The 24843-nt window shown below is 42.4% G+C and overlaps 1 protein-coding gene across 1 annotated transcript in view; it reads right to left on the bottom strand.

Moving 5' to 3' along the window:
• The window catches only part of TSPAN3 (tetraspanin 3), a 38347-nt gene extending 15476 nt beyond the window's left edge, over positions 1-22871 (bottom strand). The window contains exons 1-3 of the mRNA XM_090028747.1: positions 22730-22871; positions 6070-6261; positions 4395-4469 (exon numbers count right to left, since the gene is read on the bottom strand). Of these exons, the coding sequence (XP_089884873.1) occupies positions 4395-4469; positions 6070-6261; positions 22730-22792 (330 nt within the window). The 5' untranslated portion in view covers positions 22793-22871. The remainder of the gene's footprint in view (positions 1-4394; positions 4470-6069; positions 6262-22729) is intronic.
• Positions 22872-24843: the final 1972 nt, after the last annotated feature.

The raw sequence follows: 24843 nt of genomic DNA, 5'->3' as shown, positions 1-24843 counted from the left end.
TTTGGCCTGAATCAGGGATAGCTGTCCCCCGATTTGATTTAGCCAAATCCAATTCTGAACTTCGATGCCAATTTGGACAGACACAGATTTAAAAGTTTTTTCTACTTGCCTTGAGAAAGGCAAGCAGAAAAAACTGTGGCTCATGATCGCTGTGATGCTGGGGCTCATGGAGCATCCCACAGGGACGCAGAGGGGTACTCCACGTGCTTGGTGGCAAATGCAGAAGTGGACTGGAAGTAGTTCCGGTCCACTTCTGGGTCTGCCAGGGGGCATACTGGGGTCCCACCCCTGCTCCTTCCTGGTTCAGCGATCAGCCGCCGAGGGATCCCAGGTGCCCCCACCAGACCCAGGAGGCACCAGTCACCAAGCCAGGGGAGTGTGTTTGGAACACTCCAGCACATGCCCTCCAGCAGACCTGGAAGCTGACCAGAAGTGGTTCTGGTCCACTTCTGGGTCTGATGCCGAGCACGCAGGGAAGGCCCCTGCGCTTCTGTGGGATGCTCCATGTGCCCCAGCATTGCAGCATTCACAAGCCCCTGCTACCTAGAGGTATGTAGGAAAAAAAAAAAAAAAAAAAACATTTAAAAGCTGTCTCTATGTCCGAGTCCCAATTCAATTAGGAGAGATTAAAGGGTCTTCCAATCCAACTCAGATTTGGAGATTCAGCCACTGAATCAGGCCAAATCAAATCAGGGACCGAAGCTTTACACAACCCTACTGCCAGTTAAAAGTGGTTGTTCACCATTAGACAGCATTAACAAAGCCATATCTGGAGTAGTGTCCAATTTTGAGATCCCTTCCCTACAGAAAGTCCAGCAGAGGACAACAAAAATGGTGAGGGGCCTGGGTCACATGATTTCTGGAGGAAAGACCGAGAGAACAGGGCTTATTTAGTCTGGAGAAGAGAAGACTGAGGAGGGATTAACAGCAGCCTTCAACTACCTGAAGGGGAGTTACAAAAAGGACAGAGCTGGACTGTTCTCAGTAGTCGCTCCTTGTTCTGTCATCTGCCATTGTCTCAAGTTGCAGCAAGGGAGGTTTGGGTTAGATATTTAAGAAGTAGGGGTGCACCAATAGAGATTTTGGGGGCTGATACAGATAGCCAATTTTTAACGAGGCATGTCAGCCAATACCAATCCAATTTCTGATACCAGCTGGATACAGCTGGTAAGTTTGTCGTGGTGCATGCACAGAGAATTTATTGGCCAAATTAGACCAATTTGCAGTATAGTCAATTTTCTTTATATCAGTGCCAATCTGATATCAGACCAATGTATCGGTGCACCTCTGAAAAGAGCCTCTCACTAGGAGGGTAGCAAAGCACTGGAACAAGTTACCCAGAGAGGCTGTAGAATCTCCATCCTTGGAGGTTTAAGACCCAGCCAGACAAACTCTTGGCTGGGATGATCTAGTTGGGGGATGGTCCTACTTTGAACAGAGGGTTGACCTCCTGAAGTCCCTTCTAATCATAATTTTCTATGATTTTGTTCCCCTGCTCTACACAGAAAAGGAGATACCATCCTCCAGGCTGATAGATTGAGTTTCTGGTAGAGGTAAAATTGAACAAGTCAATGCATTAGTAAAGCATATGGCTTAGCAGATCCTTTTGAAAGGCTGTAAGATATTACAGTTGTGATCGCTTTGAAATAGGAGTAACAATGCCTGCCTCACAACAACCAGCTGCCAACTTCATGTCTTCAGCCTGCGAGTTTCCTTACCTCTTCCCACCCCACTCTGTATTTGTGCTTCTCAGACTATTGGAAGAGCTGATGAAGGTATTTGGCAGGAAGTCTTCAAAGCCTGCTTGTGGCTTTTCTAAGATAGCAACCAAGTTCTCTTCTAGGGCAAGCTACAGAGCATCACTTTCCTTGTCAATGTCACTTAACTCTTATTGTTAAGTGATCATAGCAGCAAACCCTATACAGCAACATCTAAGGTGAGGAATGATCTCTAAACACAGAAAGGACACAGCCAATGACAAAAAATGATGCAAGACATGTTAGAAATTAGTTTTGCGCAACCACTAATACTCTTCCCCATGATAAAGTTATGAATCTCTACCTTTTAGAGAAAAAAAATTGTTCTAGAAGAAGTGGACTCAAGCAGCTTGTAATTAAGTTACAAGCAACAAGGATACATTTTCTAGAAGTTCAGCATACACTCTAAGCAGCCCTGAATTACAGAACTGTACACCTCCAGTGTTTGTACTTTGAGGCAATTCTTAAAAATTACTTAAGCATGCATTATTCTTCTACGGATTTAAAAAAAAGTAGCATCAGTAAAACTCTTCTAAAAAAGTACCTTGTAGCAGTAAGTGTGGGAAGATTAAACCCTTGCGCTAAACAGCTTGGTCAGACTGAAGTGATTTTAGGGTATTCTCTTTCCCAGAAAAGAGAATAATTCACTGAAACAGATGCAAATTAAAACCAATTTAGCCCATGTGGAAACTTATTTCTAAATAAGTTGATTTAGCCAAGTTTGGTTTTACTTGCCCTGAACTCAATTCCCCCTAGTAATTTATGCTGAAATGCATCTATGTATAAATTTGCACCAGAAAGAGGTACATCAATTTCAAACTGCATTTTAACACATATTTGTATATGGACCTGCTCTTCTAGAGCACGTGTCAGACATCTTGACCTCCAAAGGAATGAGGTTTAAAAAACAAACAAACAAACAAAAAAAAACAAAACACAAAAGCCTCAGGCTACGGCAGATGTGAAGAAAGCTTCCATTAAACTTTGCCCAGGAACAGAGCCTGGTTAATCCCAATTGCCTCCATTGCCACCCAAGGAAATGTATTCTCCAATATAGGATAGCGCTTAAAGAAAAAAAAAGTAAGAATCTTTGATTGTGGTCAGTCTGAACAACCATGCCTGTAAATAAGCCAAATGGCATGTTGCGGCAGAGAAAGTTTAAGCCTATAAATTGCACCCATGACCCTTAAAGCTTAAGAAACAAGTTGGAAAGTTTCAAGTTATTTGTAGGTTAAGTGTTACACCATTATTTGACAAGGCACAATGCCAACTTCATCAAATAATTTATTACATTCAGTCTCACTTAAGAATTATTGCCCTGTCTTATCTCCCACTGTTGTGGAAGCTTGGTGACAAGGTATTTTTGCCATCATTTAGGATCTTCATTTCTTTGTACTTCTTTACCAGGGCTGGGCAAAGCTTTGGGTGGCAATTCAATTCAAAGGAGATTCAGCCTGATTTGGTAGCCAAATCTTCAAATCAGAAAATCGAATCAGGGGACCAAATTAAAGGTCTGAATCAATTTAAAACTCTCCAAATCTTCCGAAAAGATTTGGAGAGCTTTGATGATTCAGGCAGTCTCTAGTGGCTGCAGCATGGAGCTGCAGCCAACTCCAAGCTGGTAAGTACCAGGGGTGGGGGAAGGGAAGCATGGCAGAGACCCCTGCCAGCCCTCTGACCCTCACCTACTTTGCAGAGCCGCCCATGCAGTCTGGAGCAGTGGGGATTACTCCCCTGCCCAGCAGCACCCGCTGAGTCAGGGTTTTTGTTTTAAACCAAGAGATGGGGTGGGCAGAGGATGGGCCTGGCCTGGCTGATTTGGAGATTTGGCAGCAGCTGCTAGCAGGACTCCCTATGCATCGCCAATGACTTAGAACACCCTACTTGAGCAGTTTTAGGGATTTTTTTGCACAAAATAAAAACAAGAAGCTTTACACCGTATTACTTTGTGTACTCATCCCCAGGGCTCTTTTATTAATAGAAATGATCAGAACCATCAAGAATCACTGACTTTTCCTTTTCTAGCAGTAGAGAAGGCAGAAGTAAGGTGAAGCTTTTTAAAATACCATAGTAAATAAAGTGTCAAAATATCCCACATGCACTTTATTACAACAAACTATGCACCCTTATGCTAATATTTATGTTAATTACAAAGTTTTTACATTAAACCAGATGAGGTAAATATCTCTATGCCTTCTTATTTGGAAAAGAGTTTCCATGCAGCACACAATAAGTCAGGCAGAGCCAGTATTAGAATTTAGGAGTTTCTAGGTACAAAGAACCCAGAAGGTTCCAATTTTTATGTAGAAAGAATTATACTATTTGCTGCTACAAGTTATGCAAGGTTTTTGGGATACTACCAGCTAAACCTGCCCTTGTCAAGCCCCAGACCTATTTACATCTAGCCATCTACAAGCAGTATATTTAAAAAAAAAAAAAATTGCTATAAAATTAAACGATTACATCTTTATTTGCTATTTTTCTATGTTAAGATTTTGTCAGAATAATTTGATGGCCAGTAGCAGTGACAAATAACCCTCAAATATAGTGTATTCACAGCAGATGAAGTGTTTACATTTCTAGGACTTTGATTACAATTAAAACTTGTTTTGGAATTTAGAAGGCACTTTTCATTACCTTTGCTCTGTAGATGTATCCCAGAACCACTACTACAACTTCAGTGATAAAAACCAGGAGGAGGATGATCACAAACTGAAAGATACAACCCAGAATATTTTTGTAAACAGAAAACCTCCCCCAGCTTTATTGACATACTTTTTGACAGCTCACACACTGCCTCTACAGTATATCATCTAGAAATGCTGATATGCTAACTTGATAAATACTCTAAAATAAGCCATGTAGTTTATCAAGTGCATCTCTAGTCAGGTTCAACTAAAAAAAAATTAGGGGTGCACAAAGATTTTTTGGGTCCATACTGATAGCCGATTATTAACGAGTCATATCGGCCAATAATGATCCGACTGCCAATATGCAAGGCTGGCAGCTTGGAGAGCAGCATCCAGCTGGTACATCTGCTGGAGGAGGAAGGGGCAGGGTGAGAGAAAGAGGAGGGGAGGGGATGGACAAACTGAGGACCCTTGGTGAAGGAGAGTGGGGTCAGGACTGCCAAGCCAGGGTTGGGCAGGGCAAGGGATGGAGCCATGAGTGGCTCGTCCAGGGAGTATGGGGGAGGCTCCCACCACTGCAAAATGAACTTCTAATTTAAAAGGAGCACAATCTTACCCTGACGTAACCTGTGAGAAGCAGAGGCAACATTTGATTACCTTCTACTCTAGAAAGTAAGTTTTAGTAGAACTGTCAAATGATGAAAAAATTTAATTGCAATTAGTTGCACAATTACAAAAAAGTTAGTCGCAACTGAGTCAAGATTTTAAAACTGCACAGCTAAAAAAACTCAAGATTATGCATAGAAAAGCTTCAAATTATGCAGGTACTTCCTACGGTTGGGGGGGAGGGGGCGGGGGGTGTATTTGGGGTTTGGAACCTGGGTAGGGGGAACCCATACAAGCCCTTGAAGGATGCCCAATTTAAGTGGGGTCTCTGTGGAGCTGCTTAGGCACAGGTGTGCCCTTTCCCCTCCCTGCCTTTCTGCTGCAGCTGCCCAGAGCCCAGGTCCCTGGGACTCATTGCAGAAAGGCTGCCTGGCACCCTCAGGACCTACAGCTCAGGCTTGGGGCAGGTCAGAACCATGCAGGAGTTCCAGCATGGCCTGCCTTCAGGCCTGTGGGTCCCTACACTGCCTACAGCTCCCCTGCACTGCCACTGCTGCCCCACAGGGTGGCTCTGAGATAGTGATGACTACAGCAGTGCAGGGCAGCTCAGGCACAGGCTCCAAAACCACGTGCATGATTAATGCGTTAAAAGTGTAATGCATTAATTGGTTCTTGCGCCAATTATGCACATTGGCAGAGATTAATTGACAACCCTAAGATTTAAGCAACATAACAACCAATTTAATCCCTAGAGAATAAATTTAAAGCACAAATAATTTAGCAAATGTACCGTCAAAAAAGTTCACAAAGAACATCCAGCTTGCTTTGGGCAGATTATCAATTTCTGTGCTTCAGAACTTTGCTGAAGTGTAATATTAAAATTAGACAGACACCATTTTATTCCTCCCCCCCACAGAAAGCTTAATACTTTTAGGACAAAATAGGCAAGAAAGCAATTTCGTCTAGTTTTACAAAACAGTGAATTTTTGCAAATCAAACTCAGAATGTCAAATATACATTACTACCACAGTATAAGCTTCAAGAGTGTTATGAAAAAAGAAAAAGCAGCAACTTACAGTGGCAAGTCCACAACGACTTTCACGAATTGTAGCACAGCAACCAATAAGTCCAATAATAAACAGAAGCGTCCCCACAGCTATGATGACGACTGCTGGAATAAGTGTATAGACATCTTCAAAGAAGTGATCATAATCATCATAGGTAATGAAAACATAGGCTCCCACATAGCACAGAATGCCTGCTGCTGCCTACAAAAACAAAAAGATCCTAGTTAGATCCATGACATACCCTAAATTCCACTGTTTTTCCTCCATAACGTTCTACGAGTAGCTCAGCAAATGTTTAGCTGCAACTCTCATTGATATAACTTAGGCACCACTTTACTGGTATAGAATATGCCTAGTTCAGGAAAAAAATGGAAGTTACCCAGTTCCACCTTTAACAAGTCTAACTTCAACCTAGTCTCCATTGTTCCCCAGAAAGACATACTTTTAGTTAAGGAACAGAGAAACTCCTATGAACACTGCAATCCTCCTCCTTCCAAAGGCATGTCCCATTAATCAAATTTGGATTACCCAAACCAGTGATGGCATCTATATTTTCAGATACTGCTGGAGTCTCAGCAAGCTTCTTTTGAATACAACATCAGAAATGTCTTCTTTCAGAGACAGGAATTACTTTGTACTGCGAGCTGTACTGCTTTCTTAGATTTTGCTAGCTAACAGCTGAGGCGCATAATATATTATTTATTTCTAGTCAGAATAAAGCACATACATATAGAGCTAGCATCTTTATCCAGTCAGAGGGAAAAAAAAAAATGAACAAGTTCAGAAATTAAAACAAAAATCTTTGTGTGAAGCCTATACACAGTATTATCTTAAAAAGAAACCATGAACTACAGTCCACCAAATAAAGGTCATCATGAACAATATAAACAAAAACCTCAGTCATTAACTACATTAGGGGCATGTTGTGTATTCACACATCTATAGGACTTACTTCTCAGAAGAACCAATATATGAACTAATCAGTTGGGAAATGCAGGAAAATCACTTTACCTATGAGTTACCCTAGCTCAGCAGCAGAGGAATGCTAAGACTTATTTTCAACATCACTCCTGCTATTCTATCACTTCCAAACTGGCACACATATGATGTCATCTTGACGCTGGAGTCCAAATAGAAGAAAACTCCTACAATTTTATAGGCAACTCAGCAGGTTTATTTACATAAAAAGACAGTATACCAAGAACTTCCTCAGGTTTTTTTTCTTCTTATCTCTTGGGAAAAAGATTATCTGCTCTGTGAAACCACCTTCCTCCCATCCATGTCAGTAAACCCCAAACCCTCAAGTTAAATGGTATGTTGAAGTACTTAAAAAGGTTAATAGCACTTCCAAGATGTTATTATTGTAATTAATATGACTAAGGAAAAAGTAATTACACCAACTGACTTAACTTTCTGATCAGGTCCTAAAACAGCATCATTAAAAGCATCAGCAAGCCATTTTAACTGTCATTCTCAAATCAACAAATCTGGTAACAGAAGCCACACAAATAGAAAACTCAAAATGTTGGTTTGCTAGGCACAACATTTCTTAGCCTAGATTGTGATGAACATAGAAATTAGGAACAAGTCATCTATGAGATATCAGCTATGCAAGACTTCAGTATTAAAATACAGAACTTCCTTCTCCCAGAACAGTTTCAGAGGCTGTTCTAGAACTACCCTGTCACATGCTTTTTAATGAAGATCAGTATTTTCTCCAGGCATGAAGTCATTTTAATTGCCACATGTCTTGTCATGTTTAACTGCTTTGAGTATGAAAACATACTGCTCAAATTCTGAATTTCTTTAAAAGAAAAAAAAAAAAAAAAAAAAAATCAGAGAAACAGGGTTAGTAAAGAGATCAACTTTAAAAAATTATGCAAAACTAAAGTTTTAATAAATGTTAGCTTTGTAAAGTGAGCAACAAGTAATTCCAGGTGCTGCATCAACCCAAGCTCCCCACCCACATTAACTCTGGAAATGCTTTAAATTGTCTCCTCTCACTTATAGCACAAAAATGACTAACAATACACAAAATCCCATTAAATGCACAAGGAATCAAAGTTATTTCCCTCTTAAATCTTTGAAATGTTGTTAAGTTTCAACTGGTGAAGACTTTAAAAATGCAGAATATTCAGAAAAATTCAACTGTAGGAATACATTTGTAGTAGCCTTTAAGTAACCATCATGGAGTCAAGATACAGGAGTCAAATTCTAATCCCAGCTCTGCTGCTGGCACAGCAAGTGGCCATGGATAAAATATTTCAGCCCTATACCTTTCTATTAGGGCTGTGAGAAATTTCACCGGTTTCACCAGCGCGGGGGACTGGGAAGCAGCCCAGATGAATTGCTGCCCACCCCCGGCACTACGTAGCTCTGGGGATGGGAAGTCAGCCTAGCTGGGCTGCCTCCCACCCTGGGCAAAACTCAAAACAGCATTGAAACAGCCTTTGTTTTGATGGAATGGAATGGAATGGAACAGAACAGCTGTTTCAACTCGAAATTAAATTCAATATGAAACACTATTCTGTCGAACCTCAAGGCAAAACGGAACGGTGCCGCTTTGTACAGCCCTACTTTCTATTCCTAGCTCAAGTGGAGCTAACAGAGCTCTTGGGACATCTAGTAAGTTCACATTCATACAAACATTGAAAATGAAAAGATGGAGAACAGCATGATGTAACCATCCCAAGACAATGAGGAAGCAGAAATCACTCAGGGGAAGGGCAAAAAATGAGGCACTTCACACAGCATATAAAACTAGTGGTAATCCAATTCTAAATTAATGGCATGTTGTTATGTATCACAATGGAACAAAGGTATGCATATTCTGGGTGAAAAGCGAAGAACCAAAGGGTAGCACATTGTTAAAGTGTTGCTTAGCAATGAAACGCGTGAATGTTGTGCCAGTGATGTCATCCGCCCCACACTTCAAGAGGATTAAAACGCTTGTCAGAAATATGCTATTTTGAAAGATCCTAGAGGGAACACACAGCTGCAGCTGTCACCAGGCATGGAAATAGTGCAAATACTGAAATCAGCAGCATTTGAGAGCCTCTTTGTCTTTCTCTGCTGCTTTTCAGTTAGGATTTTTCTATGGTGGGAGAAAAGAGAGAAACTATTTCGTACAAGCAGTGCTAGACTATATGATTGTACATTTAAGAGTCATTAGAGAGTTGAAATTGTGGCTGCATAGCTGTTGTCAATTTTACATCATGGTCTCAGCAATTTGTTAGATGGTACAGTTTTCACAGATTATTTTTGGTTTTCACACTAAGATCAGCATTATCTGCACCAGATGCTTTAAACAAATAAAGGCTAAATGCTGTCTAAGAGCCAATCAAATAGTGCTTCTCAAAGCACATTTCAAGAAATATTTTGAAAGCACAAGTAACAGTAACAAAACATTGATGACTTCCCCTTTCACACAAGGGGACAGAGCAATTGGCCTGCACAGCTTGTGTCCTTGGGATTGTCAGTGATCCTTTCCTAAAAGGAAAGCTTTTTCCTAACTGGTGTTGTAGCTGTAGGCACTCAAGTTGGTTCTGCACACAGCTTTTAAGCATTTGCAAAGTTCTTGAGAACACAGCTGACAAGTTAGTTTGCAGTCAATAGCTTCCAAAAATTCCTGCTTTATCCAGGTGTATTGAGGTCAAATTGCTGCTTCATGTTTTCTGCAGCTTCTTCAAAACATTAGGTATCAACATGGCAGACAAGAGCCAAGAGCTAAAAAAAGGTTTATCAAACTGCCTACAGAGTCTTAGAAATTTTGAATAGAAAAGTAAATTATGTGGTGTGATTAAAACAAAATCTTTAATGCCCAAATTTGAAATGACTTCTTAATAACATGATTAATCTGAGAAGAGCAACTATTATAATGCTGTGAAGTTCCACTACTTACCTCTCAAAAAGCTAACCAGACAAACAACTTGATATTGTAAAGAACCAGATTCTGGTTTTTGGCACTCATAACACCAAGAAAGATTTTGCAGTAACAGTTGCAGAAGTTAGCAAAAATCAGAAAATATTCTAGCACCTTCTCAGCCCCACACTGGCACCAACATTAGCACTAGAGAGAATTAACAGGAGTTTCTGTTCACTTAAGTTAGATACAACTCAATACGTAAGAAAACAGACGTTCCAAAAAGGTGTCATTTTATCATAGTAAAATTCCTTAATGTAAACCCAGAACCAGTCAAATAGATGTCAGTTATATGAACTGTATGTTTCAAAGTTATAATTTCATAAGCATTGCTTTGAAGTGTCCAAGGCTTTGTTACCAATTGAACTACTCAACTGCAACAAGCACCAACACCAACATTGAAACCTGCAATAAGACGCTCAAATCTGTTGGCATACCCACCTCTTATCAAGGCACTGCTGACTCAGGTAACATAGAAAAAATGCACTGATTAACCTTGCAGGGAGGGATTTATAAGTGCTACACTTATGTATATTTATCAGTACACGGAACAAGGAACTTGGTAAATCAAAAATGAGATTGTACAGCTTTATAATGGAAAGAAGTTTCTAGGATGGTACAAGAGTAAAAAAGTCAAATGAAAAAAGTGGCCAAACACTAGAAAGACTGTTTTCACATCTTTCTTCTATATAATTTTGCAAACAGTAAAGGGCATAATACAAGGCTGACAACAGGTTATTTAGTACATAATTAGGTAATTTTGTTCCTTAAGAACTAACCAAACTACCCTAGCTTCTTTGAATTGGCCTTATCAACACACAGCTGCTTGCCAGAGACTAACAGGTTGTAACAGTGTTTAAAATATTCCTTTTCCTTTTTACCTTTTGCATACACACCAAGGCATTAAAACCTAGAACTGGTGAAAGATTAGAGGTAAGACCTTACTCTGAAATTTGTTCAAAGCATCTTGCAACTAAGCTACTTTGTAGCCTGTGTGTGAGCTTCTGTATTACAGGAACTCAGTAAAGTCTTCACAAAAAGTTTCTCACACAAAACAGCTATTTTTTAAAGCAACCTTTTGCTGGACAAAGGATGACAGAAAAGTGGAACTTAAGACTACTTGTGCTGATGTTAGTTTAGGTCAGACTGCTACTTCACATAGACTTCTTCATGGTAACCCACCAATACAGGTCAGAACAACCTAACAGAATTTGTTTTCTCAGACCACACCCAGGCAGTTATGTTAATGATACATTTATCTGTGCTAGGCACCTATACTCTGAGGCCAGAATGGAGTCCACCAAAAGGATTTCCTGAGACTCCTGTTCGGAATGGTAGCTTGTCCCTTTGAATCAGCTGTATGGTTTGTTCATTCTGCAGCTTTAAAAAACAAAGTTTAGAAAAAGTACATTCGTGAACAACCAAGGGAAAGCATGTAAAGCATATGCAGTGTTAAAATATGGTAGCAACAGTTAATTATTTTTTGGGAAAAGTTTAGATCCCTGGAAATTCATCAACCCTACTACTTTACCTATCTTGGTAGAGATGTTTTGTATTGATTAAAACCCCCAGCAGATGCTCAAATAGGTTTATCATTCTATTACTGAACCAAATGGATCAAGATTTACACAGAAAGCAGTTCCGGAAGTTTTGTAATGCACTTTGTTAACCCTATACTTGGACTATGCATTTTGAACAACTTAAGCCTGATACTAGAGCTGTATCAAGAATTAAATGATTTTCCCCCCACCAAACAATACTTCCTTCAACAATTACTGTCTCCATCGGCTTTTTTTTGGCAGGATTCTCAAGGTCTCTCATCTTGTTTGCTATTTCTTCCTTTATGTGGATCAGCACAGTATTCAAGTTTCCATCTGTCTATAATCTCTTGACAACCAAATCTACTTCCAGGGTCTCAAACAGCATGTGTGTAAGAATAACTCTAGCCTATCATTGTCTCCATCTGAACTGGTCTCTCTTTTCTGGTGGTGTTCAACCAGCAGCTCAAATTCCAGCTATTAGAGCCATTTTCTTCCACAAAATGACAGTGCAACCATCTTTTCCACCCCACCTCAGTGTAATCTAACTTGTGTACCCTTTTTATCCAGGCTTACCTTCCCATGCTACTGCTGCTAAAACCCTAGCTTCGTTTTTGTTATACAGCCTGAGTTACTGTAACAGGGATGGGCAATTATTTTGGCTGGTGGACCACTTAATGAGTTTTGGCAAGTTGTTGACAGCCTCACACAAAATCTTTCAGAACATCTCATTTTAACAAATTATAGATTAAAAAAACCCCGTATAATAAAAGTTTTACTCTTCTACAATGTGTGCGTTGCGGGGGGGGGGGGGGGAAGAGGGTGTTGCTTGCATGCTAGGTCCCAGAAGCCAGCTTGGGTGGGGCAGGGAGCACATGAGTGCAGGTGTGGTCTATCCCCACCCCTATCCAGCCCACTGCTGCCCCAATGGTGCGCCACACACAGCTGAGCGCATGCCATCCTCCTGCCTGTACCTCCCTTGCACCCACCAATGGTACTGCCCCAGCCCTGGCCAAAGTGCACAGCTTCCTGGCAAGGCTGCCTTTCACTTGCAGGTGGCTGCTCATTATGCTGGGTGGTTAAGTGGAAGGTGGTTAGGAGATGGAGCTGAAGCCCTGCACACTACGCCAGGAGCTACCCAGTTGCAGCTCCTCCCCCTGCCTTGGCTACGCATATGACCATGCTACCTGCTGCCCAGAGTGGCACAGCAGAGACAAGGAGGAAGAGCCAAACAGGACCCAGGAGACTGCAGCTGCAGCGCTGTGCACACTGCCTGTGACTGGGGTGCAAGGCAGTGCCGTGAGCAGGCACATGGAAGGCACAAGCAGCAGTGTGGTGCAGGCTGCCCCAAGTGGGGCTTGGCTCCAAGCTAAGAACCACAGGGTAGCCGTGACCCAGATAAAAATCAAATCAGTGGACCAAATCCAGCCTGTGGGCCGTATTTTGCCCTGCCCCGTACTATAACTTGGAAAGCTACCCAGGAGGAGTATACCAACTTGGCCTGCACTTGCTTTGACCTTTCTACCTGCCTCCCTGCAACTACAGAGCTGAGGCTGGCAACAGAAATAAAAAAAGACAACAAGAAGTCTTGTTTTAGGTATGTAGGGAGTAAAAGGAAGGTGCAGGCCAGCATAGGACCCTTACTGAACAAGAAAGAGCAATTAGTGACAAACAGGGGGGGACAAGACTGAGTAATACAACGAGTTTTTTGCCTCGGTGTTCTTGAACAAGGGTCAAGGTAGGTCTCCTAATGGGTTCTTAGATGGGCAGAGGAACACCAGCCCACCAACTGCTGACACTGACTTGGTGCAGAGTCACTTGGATGGACTGGGTGCATTTAAGTCAGCAGGCCTGGATGAGCTGCATCCAAGGGTACCGAAGGAAATGGCCAATGTCATAGCAGAAGCACTGGCATGGCTGTTCGAGCACTTGTGGCACTCAGGTCAGGTCCCGAAGGACTGGAAAAAAGCCAATGTGGTCCCCATTTTCAAGAAGGGGAAGAAGGAGGATCCAAGTAATTATACACCAATTAGTCTTACCTCTATCCTTGGAAAAGTCTTTGAAAAAAATTATTATGGATCATATTTGTGGGAGTCCAGCAGGAAAAATAATGCAGTATGACAACCAGCATGAATTCATAGCAGGCAGATCATGCCTGACCAGTCTAGTTTCTTTTTAGGACCAGATCACAAAATGCTTAGTTGCAGGAACAGAGGTGGATTTTGTTTACTTGGATTTTAGAAAGGCCTTCGATACGGTATCTCATCCCATTCTCATAAATAAAATTAAGAGGCTGCAACTTAGATGATTACACAGTCCACTGGGTGGCAAATTGGCTTGGGGGTTGCACCTAGAGTGATGGTGGACAGGTTGGTCTCAACCTGGAAGAATGTGGGCAGTGGGGTCCCACAGCGCTCAGTCCTTGGACCTGTACCCTTCAATGTCTTCATCAGTGACTTGGATGTGGGTGTGAAGCATACTCTATTCAAGTTTGCGGATGATACTAAATTGTGGGGTGAAATGAACATTCCGGAGGGTAGGGAACGATTGCAGGAGGACCTGGACAGGTTGGAAGAGTAGGCAGGACACAACAGCATGGAGTTCAACAAGGACTAATGCAGAGTGCTGCATGTAGAGCATAAAAATATTCAGCACAATCAGTGGCTGGGGAATAACCCTCTCAGCAACACAGAAGCAGAAAGTGATCTCCAAGTCATAGTGGACTCCAAGACAAACAAGCATCGTCAGCGTGATGAAATCATCAGCAAAGCTAACCGCACTTTATCATGCATCAGCAGATGCATGATGAGCAGAACCAAGGAGGTGATCCTCTCTGTGCCTCTGTGTAGCACTGGTCAGACTGCAGTTGGAGTACTGCGTCCAGTTTTGGGTCCCATACTTTAAGAAGGATGTGGATAACCTCAAGAGGGTCCAGAGGGCCATTTGTATGGTTAAGGGTTTGTACGCCAAGCCCTATGAGGAGAGATTAAGGGACCTGGATCTCTTCAGCCACTGCAAGAAGAGACAGAGGTGATCTTGTTCCCATCTACAAATTCATCAGAGGGGTGCAAAAAGGCACTGGAGATGCTCTGTTCACCAGGGCGTTTCTTGGGGTAACAAGGAACAAAGGTTGCAAACTGAGAGAGAAGATTTAGGTTGGACATCAGGAAGAACTTCTTTACAGTAAGGGTGGCCAGAATTTGGAACAGGCTTCCAAGGGAAGTGATGCTCTCCCTTACCTTGGGGGTTCTAAGAGAAGGCTGGATAGGCATCTGAGCCCAGCACTTTTTCCTGTCCAGGGCAGGGGGGGGAGGAGGGGAAATTGGACTCAATGATCTGTTGAAGTCACTTCCAACCCAAGCATGTATGACTCTATAACCTTCTCTGACCTTCCAAATTCTCTTCACCAGGCAATACAGACCATTGCTCCTAGAAGTCTAGCTGCCCTGTTCAGCTGTTATGACCTTGGATTCCTTCACTAACAATCTCCACTCCCACTGATATTTTCCCCCATTAAATACTGCTTTCAGTTTTCTTATTGATCCCTTCACTTCTCATGCGCACACCAGCTACTACAAGCATTCATTCACTTGGCTGAAGAAAGCAGTTTCCTAGCATACCAGCTGCCCACCAACCTTAGTACAGGCAGTCCTCAGACTTATGATGCAGTTTTTAGGAACCAACTGTGTTGCAAGTCAAAGCGTTGCAACTCAGAAGCGTTTCCTATGGGGAAAAAAAAATCAATGTTATAGATGGGGGATTGGTTCCTGAACCAAGACCCGATACCCTATTTTTACCAAAAATAACACAGAATTTTGTACTCGATCAATTATATAGGAGTAATATAGCTACATTAATGTATTTATATTGTAAATAGCAATCATATTGATTTGGAAGGACTTCTTTGAGGTGACTTTGCTGGACTTTTTGAAGGGTTCTTGGCTGAAGCCTTCTCAGGAGTCTTCGCTGCAGGTTCTTCTGGAGTCTTGTCCACTTTCTTAAAGAAAGTGTCCAGGGAAATTTGGACAGATGTTCTCCAGGGAGGCGGGTGATGCAGTGAACTTGTTCATTGGCATGGCATCATGTCAGATCAAATATTGCAAAGCCAAAACTGATGTCATAACATTGACACAGGGTGTCAGTGTTATAAACATTGTAAGTGTGAAATGTTGCAATTCAAAACGTTGCAACTCAAGGACTTGCCCGTACCTGCTTGTTCCCAAAAACTGTTTCTGCTTCAAATCACATGAATAAACTTAACTCGTATGTCTTACAAAACTGTTGATAGGGGCTCTAACTTGATCTGTTCATTTATTGTAATGATTCTCAACAAGGTGCTGCAGCACTCTGAGGTGCCTTGAGAGCCCCTCAAGGGTACTGAAAGGCGCTATACGATCTTACCACTGTCAAACGTGCAAGTCTGATTCACAAGATAAGCCTAGAAATTTCAACTAGGAACCCACAATGTTAAAAAACCATCCGACTTGTTATGGCCTTAGAGTCCTTTTTCTGTCGCAGAAAACTCCATTATTTTTCTGCCATCAAAAATGAGTGAAAACTAACAGCTGACATGTACCAAGGGGAGAACCACTACTTCATTGTTTCCAGATCACAGCATGGAAGAATCCTCATATGTAGCACAAGGAAAGTTTGACCACAGCACGGCAACAATTCAGCTTCACACTATTCAATATCAAAGATGGCTTTCCGATTAGTAAACTCCATCAAAAACTATAGTCTCCATTAAAACTAAAAAAAAGTAAATGCTTCTAGCAGCAGAGATTTAGTATGGTTTCTTAAGAATCTTTTCAAGACTTTAAAAAGCCCCAGTGGTTTAAATTTAATGCAAGTCCTAGAGTAGGCTGCTTGTGCTGAGAAGTTAGATGTGGTCTAAGAAAAGAAACTTCAGTTGAATAATTCCTGTGGGGTAGCTCAGTGGCTAAAAAAATCAGTCCATTTTAATATGCTCACCAAATGACACTTGAAAATTGCTCTATTTGAATTCCAATGGGCGGTTCAGACATTTCTCAAGTTACCACCACAGGTAAGGATTTTATTTAGCCAATTCACCCCCCATCCTGTTTAATTCAACTTTTCAGCAAATCCCTTATTTATTATTTTCTTCTAAACCTTATGTCCCAGCTTCATATTCCTTATTATTATTATTATTATTTATGCAGCACTTGAATAATTGCATGATTTAAAGTCACTGGATAAACTGTATTTTGTTTCTCTGCAGCATGTGCTTGGATGCTTTACGAAGAGCAGGGTTACTAAAACTGTTCCCACAATTTTCTTCTAAGAACACAATATTCTTGCAGAATTAAGCTAATGGCTACAATGTGTTTAACAGCAGCATTACCCACACAATGTTGGATAAAAATAAGGTTTTTTTTAAACTTTTAAGAAAAGAAGAGGGAGAGACGATTTCATTTTTAGGGACACCTGTAGATAAGGAACAGGCAGGTGAAGAGGAAGTAAGTGCGAATGAAGCATTACTAGCAACTAATCTGAGAGCTCCACATCTAATAGGTCCAAGTCATTTGCCTCAAGATTTGTTTACTTTCCTCACAGCAATATGAATGCAAGGAGCATGCCACAACACCCCCCCCCAAACAGAAATGAGGCATTATGCTTTGTCTTTCAATACCGACTGCATCCTACTATTCAATCTTAAATGTTTGCATACAAGATACTTCCCTTGCTTTTTTCCACCTTAGCCACATTTCTTTCAACTCAATGAAAAGCAGTTGGCATAAGCCAACTCCTAAAATATCCAAGTCAAAGCTCTTAACTCCTAAAATATCCAAGTCAAAGGTCAATAAAATGCATCACATCTTATTCTCTAGATATTATCCCAAGTAGGCTTATCTTCCTTTTTCCTGATTATAATACCAATCAATATTAATAAACAAAGGATATCTGAAAATACAAATGGCTATTTTCAAATAATTTCTCTCTGATCACACACTTCTATTCCAACTATTTCCATTTATGGGTACTTCACCTTAAAACTCTTATCCATTCTGATCCACCTAATCTTAAGGGGGTTTTTCCCTGCTTTTATACCAAGCTGTAGTTGAGGGCCTCTTGTATGTTCCCCAATTGCATTCACAATTAATCAGTTCAGTATTAATCCCACCAATTACATCAAGCCAAAATAAGAGAATTCTTTTATAAGAGATGTTAAATGCTTATGTAAAAGCTCTGAAAGTATGTAGTGCTGTTCTAAATTTTCTTTCAAGAATTTTGATAGATAAAATATTTGAAGCTGGATGTTATCTATCTGCAAATTCCTTTATAACCCCTCTCCTCTCACAACATCCCCCTTCCTTAAGATTTTAGCATTGCTTTTTAAAAGGGATTTCAGACTGTTTGTTGGTTATGTCTCACTTCACCCTGAAGAAGAAGCATCTTGATAATCTTAAGCAGACTAGGTCCTTTGGGTAAATATGATCTCTTTTATTAGACCAACTAAATAGCTGGAAGAGTTGTTCATTGCAAGCTTTTGGGCACAAATACTTTTTCAGGCATAGGGAAAATCTGCTGTTTTGTGCTCTTGTGGATGGAGCAGAAGCCAATATAACCTTGGGACTTTTAGGACTTTCTTTCTCCAACATGTCTTCTACCAAACTGATCCCCACCAGAGAATATTAACAGCATGTGAAGTCTATTCTTTTGGTCTAACCTTTGTGAGAAGGTCAAATGTTAATATTACAAGTTATGTGATAAGCAAATAGAGTTATAGTTAACAGCTACATCATATCACTGCATGCCAAAATGAAGTCAACATGCTACTTGTATTTTGCTTTTAAAATAAAGCACCTGTTTAAAGTAAAACTGACTCAAAAGCCACATCTGAGTTCTGGGGTATAAGTTGTAGTCATGTTGGTCTAAAGACATAGGCAGACAAGGTTCTTTGAGTAAATCTGATATCCTTATTAAACCAACTCAAATAGTCGGAAAATGTTTTCTTTGCAGGCTTTTGGGTACAAATACCCTTCATCAGGCTGAGGAGCACCTGCAGTTGATCTGTGTAAAGAATAGCAAAAGATGCCAGAAGCCAGTATGAATGCTTGCTCTCTGTTAATAAATCTAAGGCATATTGTGCAGGTATCAAGTTAGAGGCCTGGAAGGAGCATGAAGGCTTATGACAATCAGTACATTCAGGTAACTGCAAGATAGTAGAACTTGGTTTGATTTATTAGGAGAAAAAAAAAACAGCTCACCTAATCCCAAACACTAAAAATGTTTACATTCAGTAATTAAACCCCCCCCAAATAGTTAAAGAAGAATTCAGAAACAGTACAAGAATAATATGAAATTAGCAACAACACCATCAACAAGTAAAAAAAAAGATGGAGGCTTCCAATTATTTCCAAGGTATTTGTTCATAAATACAAAGGCATTTTAAGAAGAGGACAGAGGTCTTATAGTATCTACTAAAAAACATAAGAAAATTACTAAGCAGTGATTCTAACCAGGATGCAGTGGCACCTTCGTGTGCCTTGACATCCTTCCAAGAAGGCCCCAGGATGCTACGCAAAACGTTAGCACTGTTAGATGTGCACATGATTCACAAGATAAACCCAGAGATTTCAAATAGGAAGCCCTAGTATTAAAACATTCTAATCCGTTATAGTTCGAGTTCTCTGCAATGGAAGACTTGCTCTATTATATTCTGATATAATAAAGGGCTTAGTCTGTCTGTCCGTACGTGCGTGCATCTGTCTGTAACGCTTTTGGGCAACTGTACATGCCCTGCAGAGGGCAGGTGGTAATCGGCTGTGGGGGCTCTGCCTCAGACAGGAAGGTGGGAGCCTTGCTGCTCCACAGGAGGCGACAGAGGTGGGTGGGTGGGTGGATGGGGGTGGAGGGGAAGGAAGGGAAGGGAAGGAGGAGCCATCAGGGCTGCTACCTCAGGCAGACAAAAGCTCCACTGCTCTGCAGGGAGGTGGCAGCAGGTGGGCCAGGGGGAGGGAGCTGCCACCTCCTCAGGTAGAGGGAGGCCCCACTGCTCCACAGGAGAAGGTGGAGACAGAGGTGGGTGGGGGAGGGAGCCACCTCGCTGAATGAGGCAGAAGTGGGATCATTTACATGGCCACCCATGAAGGGTGGGGGAAGCACATGTAAACACTCCTGAAACACACAATCATTCATGATGAGCAATTAGTATTTATTACAAAAACTAGCCAAGGGAAAAACTAAGAGCTAGCATGTTCCAAGGGGTGCCTAAAGTCTAACAAGGTTGAGAAGCACTGATCTAGAGCCTTAGCAGAGAAGAAAAATGGGCAGTCTCTGGTGATCATAAACAAAGCTTGTTTTCAAGCAGAATTAACAATTATTAGGTGAAGAGTTAGAGACATTATCTGTTTGTAGACCACTGATTAGATTCTAGGAACACTTGAAAGATGATCAGTGTAGCCAGTTACACTGGAGTGCATAAAAATGACTGGTTCATATCATTTTTCAGCCTTCAGAGACTGAGTTCAATTATTGGTTGTGCCTTATTCTAAGAGCTTGTAAACACTTAAATGGGGTTGGGAGTTAGAGCTGTAAGAGTGCAACTATACCATCCCTCCCCTTTCCCCACCACAGTGTTTACAACTTGCACAGGTCTCGTTTTACCCACACAGTTTAAGCTATTTCCTAAAAATGAATAAGCTAGAGGACTTCTTGTCAATATTATCGGGGGGGGGGGTGTCAGTGACTGCTGCTGATTTATACTGCAAACAATTTATTAGAGGCTAGCATTTAAATGAAGTGTTAATACATTAAACCTGCCCAGTTCAATATGCCTGAATTGAAGTGGTAGAAAATAAGCCACAAATGGAATGAAGTTAAAATTACCCTAAAGCAAAAAACAAAACAAAACAAAAAAACCCTTATCAAAAGCTCTGTGGTCCAATACAAAGGATTTATGTCTAATTCCAGTAGTACATGATGGCATTATGAAGTATGTCACAATGAAACAGAACAAAAATAGGGACAATCTTCAGAACAAGTATTTTCAAAGCTCCCCATCATATGACAGGGCCATTTTAGTCTGTTCAAGCACAGTAACTTTTTAAATGAAGCTTCATTCAGAACAGTCTTTACCGTCTCAAAAACAGCAAAAAAAAAGTCACTGGCAGTTTCACTGTCAAAACTGAAAGATGAAAAGACATAAATGCCATCAGAAAGGCATATCTTCCTTATCAAGAAAGTATTACCTTCAACATAGTAACTTGATGAGCTTTGTCTAGATAGAACTGCATATTCAGGACAAACTATTGAATTTAATGCAAGTTACCAAACAAAGAAAAATGTTAAAGAAAACATTATTGAATGTGTTGCACAGGCCACCACTACTGTCACTATCAGTTGATTAGAACATCTGGCCATTTATTGTGCACGTAGACATTTGCGTGCAGCATTGTTCATTACAAATCTGAAAAATACAAGACTGCAGAACACTGTGTCTGAAATTATGACAAGGAAGTCTCTACCCTTTCCCCAGGCACCAAAAGGGGGGGGGGGAGGGCTTTACAGATGCAGTTATTCTAAATATCCAAGGTTCAAAAGTATGTCTTTAACCTCATTTAAGAAGTCTAACAATCTTAAAACACATTTTGGACGATACAATTTTTCCACAATTACCATGAACTTCGTGGATGGCTAACAGTAAACGGAAATTTCATTATGTAGTATCACCAGTTATATCTGTTGCTGCAATCTACTGGTAATGTCTCAGGGGAAATCTGGATGAGCTAATTAATAAGACTGGAAATACATACCGATTATGCTCAAAAGACAATTATGCTATGGAATCTATTACATGGGCAAGAAGGCCATTCCTCAATATTAATGTATATTTGGAGGCTGGCCCAGGCAACAACAAATGAGATGCGTGATGGGGAACACATTCCCCACCCCCAACCAAAAAAACACCACCCTCTGAATTTCCCTTGTCCAGCCTTTAAAACTGAATATTCAGCTATAAACCCCCAGAAGTATATATGAAGGAGGGTAATTCCACATTCTTCCATGCTGACAATATGAACTATAACACCAGTCAGTAAACACAGGATATCTGATTTAAAAAAAAAAAAAAAGTCAGTTTTAGAAGACCTGCCCTCCTCTAGGCAATTCAGCATTAATCATTAGCAAAAAAATCACCCTGAATGCTCTCCCCATCAAAACATATTACCAACCCTAGAGAACAAGCTCCCTGTAATAAAAAGATTGCAGACATTTTCATTTCTACTGAAACATGCTCAAGTTAATCTGAAACCACAAACAGCACAAAAAAGTCACAGACTCTTTATCTACAGAAAAGAATCTCTACACACCAAGCACCCGGGTGCAATTCTTGAGCAATCTGAACTATTACTGAAAACATGTTTCAAGAGCTGCATACTTTAACAAGATTGGTTCAAAAATCTCCCCCCACCCCCCAAATAAAAATTGGAAGACACAGTCACCAAACTTAGGATAAGGAACCACACAACTGAACAGAGTTGAGTCTACTGTCACCTGCAGTTACTCCTGTTTATTTCATGAAGAAAAAAATTTATTTTGAGACCCACACTAGAAATACTTACAACACAATCACTTGCTTACTCACAAGCAAGGATAGCCAGTCTCCTAAAATACCTCTGAAGTGCCTTGTAGAAGCCATTCACAACTAAGTAACCGGCACACAAAGCCACATACCCAGAAAAATCACTGTGCTCCAAATGAATTTCAGCTAGCGAAACAGTCAAAGCTCTTCACACACCTTCAAAAAAAATCCCCAGAAGTCCTCATTTGCACAGCTCCCATTTATTATTCCCTCTAAACTGCTGCCTACATAAATGCTGCGATGGGATGTTGCTACAATCTCCCACTTGTATTTTGTGGAACCAAAGTAATTCTAAAAAAATTTAATGAGAAATATTTCTGGGTAAAAAACAAAGCAAAGCAAAACAAAGTCAAACCCCAACACAAAACCGCACCCACTTGCCGAGGCCCAAACCCCAACACTAGGCAGGCTGGCAGCGTGACATGTCATCCCAACCCCAGCCTCCCCCTCGCAAAACCGGGATTACTCTAACGCGAGGGACGAGGAGTCCCTCGTGACCCTAATCCCAAGGCTGCCCGCGGGGGAGCGTCGCTCTGAGGCCCGGCGACCCCGCTCCCACCGGCCGCCCCCGTCTGGCTGCACTCTGGCCCGCAGCGCCCCGCTCACCCAGAAGATAAGGTTGAGGAAGACGAGGACGGTCTTGGATGAAGTGATACCGCACTGCCCCATGACTGCCACCCCCGCCAGCCGCGCCGCCAGCTGGCCGCTTCACGTGACCGGCGGCCTAAGATGGCGGCGGCGGCGGCGCTGTCACGTGAGGGGAGGGACCTAAGATGGCGCGGCCTGGCCTCTTAAGGGGGCAGCCGCGAATCAGAAACACTGCTACTGCTGTATGTTTAGTGTTGTGTTCTCCTTTTTTTTTCTGGAAGTAAACGTGAGGAGTCCTTGGAGCCTACTTGTCTGATAGTGCTGCTTTTATGTATTTTTGATACATTTCTAATTAAAAAAAACCGCAAAGTTTAAAACACCTGCACCTCCCACATGTAGGATGTTCGGCGGGGGGGGGAGCTGCCAAGGCCCTGTGCTTGGCGCGGCGGTTCTGGCTCTGCCCTAGCTGTGTGTCTGCTCCGGCCCTGCGGTGGCAGTGCAGCCTGAATGGTCCATCGTGACAGCCCCAAAATGGGGGAAGGGGAAAGGCCATACCCAAGAAGGCAGCCCTGCCCAGCACATACAGGCTGGTAAAGCTGCTGGCACTAGACACACGGTGGGCAGGCCTGCTGCCGCCTTCGGAGGGGGCCTGGCCCAAGGGGTTGTGCCTGCCCCTGCAGATTCTTTCCCTGCAGAGGCGAGCAGCAGTGCCACCCGGGGCCTCGTCGTTGCCACCCTGCTGCCACTGACCTTAGCAAGTTGTTTTGGCAGCAGCTGGAAAAGGCTGTTTGGAAAGTTTGGGATAAAGGAACATCTGTGGAGGGCAGCGATGCGGGGGAGGGCTCTCAGCTGTGCCCTTCTCTTGGAGGGAGCTCAGGAACCTCGGGGACTGGAACAGCGGGACAGCAACCCAGCATTTGCATTTGCAGGATCAAAGAAACATTTGTCCCAATAGTGCAACTAGGGTGGTGTGAGCAGGGCACCAGGCCTGGGTGCTGGTATGGCCTTCTCTGCCAGGAGTCTGCCACAGCAGAAGCAGTCCTGTGCCACTGCTGGCCATAGGAGCCAGGCAGGCACAACCCCATGCCCAGCAGTGTATCTGTGGGGAAAGGACTGTGAAATGATGCCTGCTCCCGAGAGGCTTTGCCACAGGAGCGGGTAGGGAAACAGGGCACCAGAAGCCCCCTCCCCTCCACTCCTGCCTGTCCCCCTGTATATTTGCAACATCCAAATACCCTAAGGCCCACCCAGCTAACTAATAGCCCTTATTGTGTGGGGGGCGGGTAATGGATGAATGCGACAACAAAGGCAAAAAATAGGACAGGAGTGACATGAGGGTCAAAGGGTCAAAAGATGAAAGTGAGCATGCCTGAGGGGGACACCGAGCAGAGCCCCCCGGGCCACACTCACCAGTCCTCAAAGGCATTGAAAGAGCTGGTAGATGCTGCCCACTGGTCCTCCACTCAGAAACGTGCACAGATAAGTGAAAGGAAAGCAGCCCTGCAGTCTCCGGGCACCTTGCCAGCCAGAGCCTCCTTCCTGGTCAAGTATAGGGCCCACTTGGCCAGGACCTGGAGGAGGTTGACCAGGAGGCCCCAGGACTTGGTGGGGCCATGGATGGGGTGACCAAAACTAAAGTGGTGGGGGTGAAATTCAGACAGAACCTCAGGAGGCGGTTCTGGAGGTGGAAGGGCTGTAGCCTGGTGCACTCAAGGGTCATGTGCGCCAGGGTCTCCCTTTGCCCATAGAAGGGGCAGGAGACCAGGGTGTCTGTGAAACTTGCCAACATCGTGTTGGCTACAGGGGAGGACCTGGTAGGGGAGCTGCACTATCATGGTCAACTTGAGGACAGTGACCACCAATCAGTCGAATTCACCATACAGCATAGAGTGGGTAAGATAACTAGTAGGGTGGAAGTGCTTGACTTTAGGAAGGCTAACTTCAGTGCGTTTAAGAGTCTAATCAATGACGCACTGCAGAATAAGAGTATTGGCGAGATGGGAGTCCAGGAAACGTGGTTGCTTTTAAAGGAAGTGATCGTTTGGGCACAGAGGGAAACTATCCCAGCATGAGGGAAAAGGGGGAAAGGAGCCAGAAAATTTCCTTGGCTAAACAGGGAAATCCAGGGGAGC

Source organism: Crocodylus siamensis, chromosome 15 (genome assembly GCF_052110815.1).
Source record: "Crocodylus siamensis isolate JL-2025a chromosome 15, ASM5211081v1, whole genome shotgun sequence".
NCBI lineage: Eukaryota > Metazoa > Chordata > Crocodylia > Crocodylidae > Crocodylus > Crocodylus siamensis.
The sequence above is the reverse complement of the archived record's forward strand: the minus strand, read 5'-3'. Positions and strand labels throughout refer to the sequence as shown.